The sequence below is a fragment of the Protopterus annectens genome, chromosome 11.part0 (assembly GCF_019279795.1).
Source record: "Protopterus annectens isolate FY-2018-M chromosome 11.part0, PAN1.0, whole genome shotgun sequence".
In the NCBI taxonomy this organism is placed as follows: Eukaryota; Metazoa; Chordata; order Ceratodontiformes; family Protopteridae; genus Protopterus; species Protopterus annectens.
Window position 1 is genome coordinate 418245363 of NC_056745.1, and position 12719 is coordinate 418258081.

The 12719-nt window shown below is 34.5% G+C and overlaps 1 protein-coding gene across 5 annotated transcripts in view; it reads right to left on the reverse strand.

Annotated features, from left to right (window-relative positions):
* ANKS1B (ankyrin repeat and sterile alpha motif domain containing 1B) overlaps positions 1 to 10997 on the reverse strand; it is a 6771497-nt gene extending 6760500 nt beyond the window's left edge. For 4 of the 5 annotated variants that reach the window (XM_044087908.1, XM_044087910.1, XM_044087909.1 and 1 more), the window contains exon 1: positions 10751 to 10997. In XM_044087908.1, the coding sequence (XP_043943843.1) occupies positions 10751 to 10885 (135 nt within the window). In that variant the 5' untranslated portion in view covers positions 10886 to 10997. The remainder of the gene's footprint in view (positions 1 to 10750) is intronic. The other variant, XM_044087911.1, reaches the window with a different exon arrangement.
* Positions 10998 to 12719: the final 1722 nt, after the last annotated feature.

Sequence of the window (12719 nt, forward strand, 5' to 3'; positions counted from 1 at the left end):
TTTGAATTCAAATGGTTCCTTTCTTAAATGCTATAAATAAATGCAACAATTTACACGGAATACAGATGGATAAATCAAACTACAGCAAAGGATTCGGCATGCAAACACACATCAAAGTAAATATCTGATTCTGTGCAGTATAATACATGAAAAAGTAATATAACACTTTTGTATACATTCAGAAAAAATAAAACAAACACAACAGATAATTGGCCTGATGTTTAATTCAGATTCGTGGTGGTGGTGCTGCGGTAGCGTTGTCACCTTACAGTAAGACGCTGTCCGGTTCGATTCTCAGCTAGAGCGTCTTCTGCATGGAGACATGCGTGAATGGGCGTACCTTCGTTGAAGGTTGTGCATCAAGCCTGGCAAGCCGGTACATAAAAATCAACTGGCAATCATTAGAGGACTGGAGTTCCGCTGTGGCGACCCCTAACCGGGAAAAGCCGAAAGACACAAACAAACAAACACCTTGTGCTTGATGAAAGTCAGGTTACTCGTTATCCTATCTGATTTAATATACAGTCATAACAGTTACAGGTCAACTAATTAGGATAGGGCCAGACAAAGAGACAAGGCTGAAGCAGAGCACAAATTCTGAGATTTAAGGTCAGGATAGACTGGGGACACAGTTTATAAAAAAAAATTCACAGTAATGTTGTTATTGTGATCCTTCTGTTCAAATAAATAGTTTATAAATTATGATCCGATTTCACAAGAATCTCATAACATCAAGGATCAGGGGCTAAGACTGTAGCTATTTACTGTAGTAAATCTTTGTTTTTTATGTATATGTTGCTTTGAATATTTTCTGTAAACTAGTTGTTGATTGTTTACTTATTTTTGTAAATTATAATCTGTAGAACATGTGGAGCTTTTCTCCCCAGGCCTCCACTGGAAAAGGGCTACTTAGCTCAGTCGGACAAACCCCGGTCAACAAATGTAAAATAAATAAATAAATAAAGACAGTATATACTTTAGAGCAAAAAACAAGACAAACTGGATAGCAAACACACTGGATAGCCTAGACCCAGCACTCGCCACGCTGAAAGAACAAGTACAAGCAGTATAAATATAGAACAAAACTTTAATCAATATGCAGTTAAGCGCTTTTCATCACACTAATAGAATGACTTCTTCAGACAACTCTAGTTAAAATTCAAAGAAATTTAGGTCATTGTCCTCAAACGACAAAACTAAAACAACAAAAAACTCTAGTTAAAATAATTACAGTTTTTAAATCATTACCAACATCATGTGACAACAACCACCACTGAAATTCCACATATTCAATAGCTTGTATTTTAAAATTGAAAAGCCTTTCTAGATAAATTTATGTATATATATGTACATTTGAGTATGGTTGTAGCTTCACAAACCCCCTTGTTAAGAAGTACAAACTGGACAATGGGGAAGCACATAAATGGAATAATTACAGGGTAGTACTGTTTGAGTTAGAATGTTTGTAATTACATTTTATTTAATCTTGACAATGTATTTTAAAAACAGTACATATTTTATTATATATATATATATATATATATATATATATATATTGGTTTTTAGTGATGTATTATATCATTGCTTAAGTAGACTAGTTATAGCAGACACTTAATCATGCAGATAGTTAACTTTTGTGTCCTTGTTCTTTCAGCGTGGAGAGTGCTGCGTCTAGGCTATCCAGTTTGTTTGTTATACCTTAGAGCAGTCTGACTCTTGAATCAGATGACCTCATATAATCCTGAGTGATACTTTCAAACATGGTAATAATGCATTTTTCCTGATGATGCACTACATCACAAAGCCCCCGCTCAAAAAAAAAAAAAAAACACTGTAGGTGTCTATTTCTACTTACTTGATGCTGTTACCCCAGGACTAACAATGCCCTGAAAGTATATTAAAGAATACCTCAGAATGTACATGGAATTGTTACTTCAGCATTTTGTTTCCTTTGGTATTTGTTGTCTATTTCCCTCTGTTAGCTCCACTTATAAATTGTTGCTTTGTATGAGAAATGTTATTCTTCATTATAATATACTTTCCTTATAATCTTCCTGATGAGGTTCACAGTGGTAGAATACTACACAAAGTAGGCCAAATTTCCCTTTTCCCAACCACATTTTTCAGCTTTTCCTTTAGGATCTCAAGCATTTCCAGGTCAGCTAAGAATCATGCTACCATCAGCATGACCCAGGCTTTCTAAAGAGGAACTTGTCTACATTGGGACAGATGATCATATGCTGTATACCAGAAGGAGCCACTAAGAGGGACATGCTCTCAAGATGCCTGATCCACCTCATCTGAATCCTTTTGATCTGAAGGAAAATAACTCTTTTGCTTGGCTGTTCTGGAACACCATGCCTTGCACCGCAACAGAGAAGTAAGCCCAATGACTCTGTGAAGAAACCTCATTTCTGTTGCTTGTTGTTGAGACCTTTGTCACAGTCACTACCTACATCAGGACAGGACAGGTGAGGATGGAGACAAACACTGACTTCTAAACTGAAAACATTTGTTTGAGATCTCGGTTTCTACTTCACCATCACACTGCAGTTCTACATCTCAGTCAGCTTCTCAGTCTAAAGTTCCCTCCTACCACCAGTCAAGAACAAGATCCAAAAGACTTCTACTAAAGGCAGCTGTTCTCAGAGCCACTTTAAGATAATAATCCACTCCTGTCATGATTCCAGTTCCAGTTGATTTATAGTCAGCAGTGAATTAGTCAGCTGCATGAAGAATCTCAGAGTTAGCTGAAACCAAATGAGCCATACTGTCTGCAAACAAACATATGCTATTCTACGTCCCCAAAATGGATACCCCCCCCCAACATCAATTGTCTTGATATTCCATGAAAACCACAAAATGAAGTGGTGACAAGATACACCCTAGGCAGAGTTTAATTCGCACAATGAATTTATTCAACTTAATGTTAAGAATGTGTACACAGCTCTTACTGCTTTCACATTGGGATGGCATGCCACAAAGCAGTGGTCCTGCTACCATATTCCTGTAGGATCTCCAACAGCACAAGCGACAATTTGCAGCCATAAGCCTTTTTACGGTATGCAAAACAGCAGCACATACACACACACACACACACACACACACACACACACACACACACACACACACAAACAAATATTCAAGAACTGGCAAAAATGCCCTTCTAGCCTACCAAGATACCAAGACACGTCTTCCCAAAATATGTGTCAGGCTGTTCTCAAAATATATAAACTAATTCTTTTTTTTCCTCAAAATTTTTTTTATTTTCAATTAAAATAACATTTACATAATATTTTTAAATATCATTTTAAACAGCTATATACAATATTTACAATAGCCTGACTTTCAGTTATATACACTGTATGTTATTAAATATAGAATTAACATATCAGTTATCAGAGATATAATACTGATTATTGCAGAGTGTCCAACAAAGATATAACTTTCTTCCAAGGATAATTTACCAGTGGCCTGGGATAGATTCATAGTTCTTTGATTTTTATTTCCATTGATGCAGTTATCTTCAGTAAAGTGTAGAATTCTTCCAAGGTCGGGAGTGTATCTGAATTCCACTTTCGGGTTACGCATTTCCTAGATATAGCCAGTATTGTCCATAACAAATAGATATTTGTCTTATTCAGGTAGGGACCTTCATTTACATTTAGTATAATCAATACTTTAGTTAAGGTAAAGGATTCATTAAATAAAGCTTGTAAAAAAATGAATGATTCCATTCCAATATGATTTAATTTTATTACATTCATAAAAAAATATGAATCCTGTCTGCTTTATTTGACTTTTCACACCTCCAACAAAAAACATTTGTTCATAGTTCAGTACTAAGTTAAGTGCCCTTGCGAGCCATTTTTTTAAGCTTAGCCAATTATCCCTTGTGAGACTCAAACCCTACACCTTGTGTTTGTAAAGCAAACATGTTAGCCATTGAGCCACCCTCCCAACTAGTAGTACTGATCTTTTTAATTCTATCTGGTGTTAAAAATGCTCTATGTAAGTATTTCCAGTTAAATATTTTCTAGTACTGTGTGTTAGAGGTGTAATTAACTGATAGTAAGATGTTAGTTTTAATTTCTTCTGTTAACTGCAATGAGTGACCTTTTAAGAACTGCCAGTATGATGGTTTGGGAATTGTTTTATATGTTATTAACTCTTTATATACATTTGAAATGGAATTTTTCTTTTCACAACTATTATATATAAATTCATATAGAAAACTTATTAGATTTGGAATATCTTTAAATGAGGAATTATTAATTAATCTGCATAAATCTTGAGTGTACATTAGAATGCTTTGTAAGGTTAACCAGTCCTGTGTTGGAATATTGTAAGCAGTTTTTATCATATGAATATCTAAAACATTTAATTTTATTTACACACTGAAACCAGCATAAGAATTCATTTTGTTCCCAGGAGTTTATTGTTTCCCTCTATATTTTGTGAGGAGAGTTCTTAGTGATTTCTTTAAGAATGCATCTTTCAGGAGTTAACTGTATTGCTAATGCTACATATAGTATTTTTGGCAATAAGACTATTTTTATTAATTGCAATCTGTCTTCAAAAGTTAATATAATTTTGTTCCACTTTTCTATATATATATTTATTGTTTCAATAATGTTTTTATAATTTATTAATATTGTTTCATTTATATTTTTGCATAACACTATTCCTAAATAATTTAGCGTAAGTTCTTGTTTTCCTATGATGGATTTATCTGTAACTTGTAGTTCTTTTTTCTTATTTAAAAATAGAAATTTTGATTTTGATCTATTAAAGTGTAGACCTGAAATCTTATAAAATTTCTCCATTACTTCTTTTAGCTCTCCTAATGACTCTCTGGAGTTTGATAGCGTTAATAAAATATCATCAGCAAAAAGCATTAATTTAGATATGTAGTGGTCATAGACTTCTAGTCCTTTTATTCCTGGATTATTGCGTATTATTTCTGCAAGTATTTCTATAGCCAAAGCAAATAAAATAGGAGAAAGGGGGCATCCTCGTTTAGTACCTTTCGTTATATGGATAGATTCTGAGGTGAAAGGACCTAATTTAATGTAGGCTAAGTTGTTAATATAAATGTTTTTTCAGTAATAAGATGAAGGGAGGAGGAAATTCAAATAATGCTAAAGTTTTAAATAGATATTCCCAGTTGAGGGAATCAAAGGCTTTTTATATGTCTAATCTGATTACAAGTGTTTCTCTATCTTCTTTATTCATTTAATCTGTAAGAGTAAGTATCCTTTTAATATTATCATGTGTGTGCCTGTTATACAAAAATCCAGTTTGATCATTATTAATTGTCTTTGAAAGTGGGATTTTCATTCTGTTAGCTAGGATTGACATGAATACTTTGTAATCATTATTCAGTAATGATATAGGTCTGTATGAGGTGCAAAGGTCTGATTGTTTATTATCGTTTAGAACTGGTGTTATGAGAGAATATTTCCATGACGGTGATATTTTTGCTTCTGACTGGACTTCTAGCAAAGTTTTATGAAAAAGGGAGATTACTGTTGAAGGGAAGAGTTTGTAAAATTCCATAATTATACCATCTATCCCTGGCGCTTTGTTAGATTTACTTTATTTTATCTTGTCAACAATTTCTTTGGAGGATATAGGTTTTTGTAGGTCTAGTTTTAAGTTTTCTGGATTTTTTTTTATATTGATAAGGTTTGCATCTAAGTTTATTTTGTTGGCATCTAAATCTTCTTTTTTGAAGTGTTCAATATAATGTCTCCTATATCTGATACTTTTTTCCCTTTCTTTTCATGATATATACTACTACTGTTATTTGCTTTAGATTGTATTTTAATTCTTGTAGAGAAGTTATGTAGATATCTGGGGAGGTGACTAATGAGTTTATTTTTAATTTTTCCAAGGCTAGACAAGTTTTGTGTGTTAAAATTTCATTATATTTTTTATTTAATTCCACTGTTTCTTTTTTTACTTCTGGACAATTCTGATTTCTTTTTTAGATTTTGCTGTCAAGAGTCTGGTTTGCAAGTCTAATGATTCAGATTCCTACTCTCTAACTTTGTTTTTATACCAGCTAAGGGTCTTACCAAATAAATACGCTTTTAATGAGTCCCAAACCATGACTCTACTGATTTCTGTTGTATTATTAATTTCAAGAAATAATTGTAGTTCTGACAACATCCAGGGTCTGAATTCTTTAACTTTTGTGATATGTGATGGAATTCTAGTTGAGAGGATTAAAGGTTTAAAATCTATTTGGAGCTTCATTATCACAGAGTCATAATCTGAGAATGGGCATGGAACTATTGAGAAGTTGAGGATTTTTGTTTGTAAATCTTGAACTACGAATAATTTGTCTATTCTGGTTTGTGTTCCAAATCTATAGTCTTTATGGGAAAATAATAAGGATTTATCATTTTTTACTTTAAAAGTGTCTATTAAATGAAATTAATCAATCCATCTTTTTAAAGATTTTGAAATAGTTGTTATGCGAAAAGACTTCTTGGTGCTTTCAGAAGCTTCTAAGGTACAATTAAAGACTCCTCCCAGTATCAGATTTCCTTTATAATTGTTGGAAATAAAACCCAGGTGTTTTTTAACCGTTCCTGCTCCAATTCCTGGGATCCAATATAGATTAGCTAAGTTCCATATTCTGTTATTAAATTTAATTATAACAAACACCAGCAGACCTTTTTTGTCTTCATATTTATAAATAACTTTTGGAGTGATTATGTTTTTCTTCCAGAGAATTGATACTCCTTTTGTCTTTGTTCTATAGGAGGATTGAGCTAAGACTGTATAGTCCTTAGGGTTCCAAATAAGGCTATCATTAGTCTTAAAATGTGTTTCCTGGAGAAATTCTACTTTTGTCTTATTTAGATTTAAATATTTTAATATGTTTGATCTTTTATTTGCATTATTTAAGCCATTAGTATTTAATGATAAGAATGTTAAATCCATTTCAAGTTATTGTTGGAAGAAACATTCTGCTTCTTTTTTTTATTTTGATTACAGTAGTTATACCATATTCTATGATAACACTGAATGTTATTTTTATGTGTGTAAACTTGGGAGTGTAATTTAATGTTCTTTCTTCTTTAAATACATGTAGGGTAAAATTCTGGTCAGGCTTTAAAAAAGTACATCTATAAAACATTAATTCTAAAGTATCAAATACAAGTAAATATGAATTTCCCATTAAACATGGAATGAAAGTCATTCCTAATCCAACAGATAAAGATAGATCTATTGGATTATCACTCATATCTTTAACCAACAATATCAACTGAGCTCCATATGTTAAATTATATGGAGAATTTTCTTAAAAGAGATATGAAATTCTGTGTTATTGTATTATTATTCTATAGTATTTTATATGTCAGGATGGAATGTTAGTAGTGTAAACAATTATTATGTTGACTTAGAAAATATCCAATATTTAGTTACCCTTAAGAGATCCCAAACATGTCAGATATGTCATTTCGGATAAATTAAATGCAACAGAGGAGCATACACTAAATAAGCCAACAACAAATAGATTATAACTGAAACAATTTGACTCAAAGGACTCTGTAGGAGACAATGAGTGATTACCAATGAAATATAGATTTACTGTAGGTGTACTGTCTTCCTTTACTTTCCCACTCTTCAGCTCACCAACTTCAATTTACACTTATGAAAAGACATGGTTTATCAGTGGTATCCTGGCTCTGAGTAGAGATGCCCTACATTCTAGTGTGCAGTGCTTTTACATATTTATAGATTTACAAAGCAGAGTCTAAGAATGAACTATGATCAACCTGACAATTCCTATCCTGCACAGGGCACCTCCTGCTTCCAGAATGGGTAATCACATCATGTCTAGAATGAATGTGTAGGTATCCAGATGGTAATCAAGACTTACCTTAGGTAAGCATTAATCAAAGTGTTTAGAGCATCTTAGAGAGTTCTCAAGGCAGTCAGAATACTCTTAAGCCACTCCAACCTTGGCCAAAAAACAGAGATTTCCCTTCCTTTCTTTCCCTTGTTTTAAATCTGTACTAATAAAAGAAATTCAGCTAACATAGGTAAACAGAAATAACATTCAGTAGTCCGTCTTGTACATGACTCGCAATCCATTAAACAAGTCAGTGACTAACATCACTTTAGTAAACATTATAAAGACAAATTAGAAATAATTTCCTAGCTCTTTAAATTTTCTGATAAAGCAAAAAGTTAACAATAAGCTATTTTAACTAAAAGTGTAAAGCATTTCAATTTTTCCTTGCATGTATATATTTTAACTTATATTGTACTGTCAATAGCCGTCTTTGAAATCTGTACAATACTTCACTTCTTCAAATCATTCCTTTTTCAGTTCAGGTTTTGTTTTTTCAAAACGGCAATATTTCAAGGGCACAATTAATATTTAGACTGATGTTTCAAATAAATAACTTGTCAGTTGCCAATTGAGTTAGTTTAGAATGTATGGTTAGTGCAAATATAGCATGTGGCAAAAATACTGCTTCTTTTAAGATTTTCTAGGTTCTCTTTAAAATCATCCATCTTCAAAGACAACTCCTGCAGGGTAGATGTCATCTGTTGTAGTTCCTTCTTTAAGGCAGCGTCCCGGTGAGAATTTCTTGAGTTGCTGATTTTAACAAGTGAATATATCTCCAAGCTTTTTGACAGGAAATTATTTGTAAAATTTCCCCAAAGTTTCTAATTATGTAAATTAGTCCTTTATCTATAAGATTTTATACTTTGAAGAAAAAAATATTTTTCCTGTCTTAATTAACTAGTTATATGGAGCTCTAAAATACTGCTGCTTTCAGTTAGCCATATAAACTAATTCTTGCTTTAATGTAATTTGGTAGTCTATTCCATGCATCAGCTGCTCTCCCAGAGAACCAATTAGTACACTTCTCATTCTTATAGAATCTTCTACATAGGTTGTCTGATGACTCTGTACTACTTTTTGATAATGTCAAACATTCACAGAGGTAATAGTCTCTAAATACCCCATACATCTGAATAAGATCCCCTCTTAAATATCTGTATGAGACACTGTAAAAGTTCAGATATTTTAGTCTTTCATAATAACTTCACATTCATGAATGCCCTTGGCATATTGCAGCCTTCCTGGAATGCCAAACAGACAGACTTTACTGACTAAGACAGAGTGGTATTCTATAAGACCATTTTGAGGTGTAAACTGGAGCAGTACAATTTCAGAAAAAGTAGATCAGACGTCATATTAATGGCTAACATAAAATAATTAGTAAAGTGTTTTTCCAAAAAGACAGGAAAATTCTTGCTTCAATAATTCTATAAAAGCATCTTGTTGCATAGTGTAGGAATATTTCTAGGCTACCTTATGCCCTCTATGTATATGCTAAAGCTGCCATCTATACCATCAACAATGTTGGTTTAATGCACTACAGATTCCAGTTGTTGACTGTGGAGTCCCGTCTTTGGTTTTCACCTGTTTACTTTTTTCAAGCAAGTTAGTCAACTATCAGCAATTACCTGGAACCTGAAAATGCAGTCAGGTGAACTGACAGGAATTGCAAACATGGAGTCATGTTCTCCCAGAAACACATGAAAGGTGGGCTGAGATGGATGCTGCTTTAGGCTTCAGTTTGCAGGGGTCATCCTAAGTGGAAGGTATATACATATACACAGATATTTTTTAACTATGTGGTTTATTTTCCCCATTCCCCTTAGGGCATTGATGAGGAGGAAGATCCTATTCCTCATTCTACCATATCTTGCTCTCAAGTAATTCTCTTTCTCTCTCTCTTCCTCACTCTCTCTGCTTTCTCTCTATCTCTTTCCTGCTCTCTGTCTCACCCTGTTCAACACATGACAGATAGTTGCTAAGTTACAACCAAGGGTAGCATGATTGATGCCCTTTTTTAACACTGTGAGCTTCAGCTGTGCTATGTGAAATTTGACATGTCTGGCTAGGGAAGCATGAGGGAGATCAGGGTCAGTGTTGAATTTAATGGAGTCAGTGTCAGTGGCTTAACTGGTGGCACAGTTGTTTTTGGTGCCGGAAGACCAGAAGTATGTAGGTGCTACTCCCACTACAGGTAATTGGATCCATTTTCAAATTGCCAACACTGCATTGCATCATTACGGGGTGGTGCACACTTGAGAGTGCCAACTATTGGATAAGACATTAAACTAACGTCTCATCTGCCTTGAGCTGCTGGTGGCTCAGGTGGACATAAAAGCAAGGCACCTATTGAAAAGAGTAGTAGAAGCTTGTGATTGCCTTGGCCAAATTTCTCCTAGGAGTTTAAATACCACCTCAGGTCTTCCCTGAAAAGACAAGCCCAGTGAAACTCACCCAAACAACAAAGGAGAAATTAAAATAAATAAATAATATGTTTGTCTTTATGAATATGAGCATCATCTCCACCATGAGAAATCTGGGATGTTTAGCTGAAAGAACTATCTACACAGAGTTGTACATAGCTGGATGTACTTCCCACATCATATGTACTCTTGCAGGAAATGGGTCAAATGGGCAAGTCAAGGGGTAGGAACCAGGGAGGGGCCAGTAAGCACAAAATGTATATGTTTCCTACAGCTCTATAAGTCCTCTCCTTAACTACACAAAGGCAATGTAAAACCTATCATCTTTTAGTTTTCATCAATTCTGTGACTCTGAATCATTCAAAGAACAAATAGCAGCAACATTCCTTTTAGCTTAAATTTGTGAATAATACAACAAAAAATTAACAAAGTAGCTATTTACAGTGATACTGACCTGACAGTTTACATCCATGCCAGCATCTAGCAAGACTTCAACAACAGACTTGTGGCCATTGCGGGCAGCCAGGTGCAAAGGTGTATGTTTTTTGTGATTGCAGGCCATGAGGTTTGGATGGGCATTGATTAGCATCTTTACTACCTGTAGACGTCCATAAAGTGCAGCCAGGTCCAGTGGTGTCTCTGATTTATTGTTCCTAATTGTGGGATCTGTTAGTTCCTCTAAAAGAACAGCAGCGACTTCAGAATGTCCATATTGTGCAGCACAGTGTAAGGCAGTTTCATTTTCATTGTTCTATAAAAAGAAATGCAGCGTTTATAAGTACATAAACTCCAAACAAACATGCACAATAAAAAATGTCTCTAATGTAACACCAAATTTGAATTTATAACTTTAGAAATCAAGGCAAAACAGCTGTCTTCATAGGTTTTCCAGAATATATCACTCCTACCTGTACCAAGATTCTGACTCATGCTTCATATAATACATGAGTGCTTGTCTGTGTGTGTGTGTGTGTGTGTGTGTGTGTGTGTGTGTGTGTGTGTGTGTGTGTGTACCCTATATAAAGAGTGAGATAAAAGTATTTTTGCAATACTTTGTGGAGTACTTTGTTTATTTGCATCATGGCTTCTAATCACAGCTAGTAAAATTCCCCTAAACTCAACATATCTATGCTACAAGCAACAAGTTCACATACTACACATACAAAATAACCCCCAAATACTGTGGGTCAACTAAACAACCCCAAACCAAAATCTACACTCTTTAAAAATAATGTAGATAAAATTTCAAATTCACTTAAATGTAAAAAATAGAAATTTACGCACTTCTTACATTAAATAAGAACACACACACACACACACAAGACAACAATATCCACATAAATCTGCCTCATAGAACTGAAACATGATATTTTAGTCTTAAAAATAAATATAAGTAAAAGTATAAGATATCACATAAGATATGGACCAATAATGTACAACTTGAGAACTGTTTTACCAGCAAATCTGAGGAATCTAAAAATAACCAAGAGTAATTGAACAAATAACTGACTTATAAAACTAACAAATCCTAAGAAAGCCACAATACATTAGCTAAATACACAACTAGCATTATGTAAAGGGCAAGATTCAAATACTGTCCGGGGGTACGCTATAAGGATCCAGCAAAAAGGGCCTGTTAGAACAATTGTAGAAACCAATGATTCAGAGATACATTAGCTGCAATAATGAAGGATATTACCAGCTAAGTTGTATGTCTCTGAACTGCTCAATGATTGCTGCAGAAACTAACAAGCCCTTTTCTACAGCACTTGTGATAATCACCTCTGGTGGCAGCTGCATTGTGTTAGCACTGACAACCCACCCATTCAGTTCCCCCAACACATACGCACACATGAACATATATGGGCACATCCCCATAACTCTCAACTGCCCCTGTTATTACTGACTTTGTTTCCAACATTGCACTGTGCCTTTCCCTGGTCCCTTGCAGTCAATCAGTCACTAATACCTGATATTAGAGTTTCACACTTTTTAATTCTAATTATATAGCTCCTTGTTGCAAAACCTGGTATTCTGGCAACTTTTAAAGTGATTTCAATAGTATTTAAAATGTTTCTCTGGGTGTCTAGTGCCCCACCTCCATATTACATCCACTGCTCATTAACCTAGGGGGTGTAGTGATATATGTTAGCCCCCCCCCACCCTCATACACACACAAACACATGCGCACACATACACTTACACACATGCACAACACACACACACGCATGCAGGCACGCGCACACACACACACACACACACACACACACACACACACACACACACACACACACACACACACACACACACACACACACACACACACACACACACACACACACATGCACAAGACACACACACAAACACACACACATGCATATACTTGCACACATGCACAACACACAAGCAGGCACACACACACT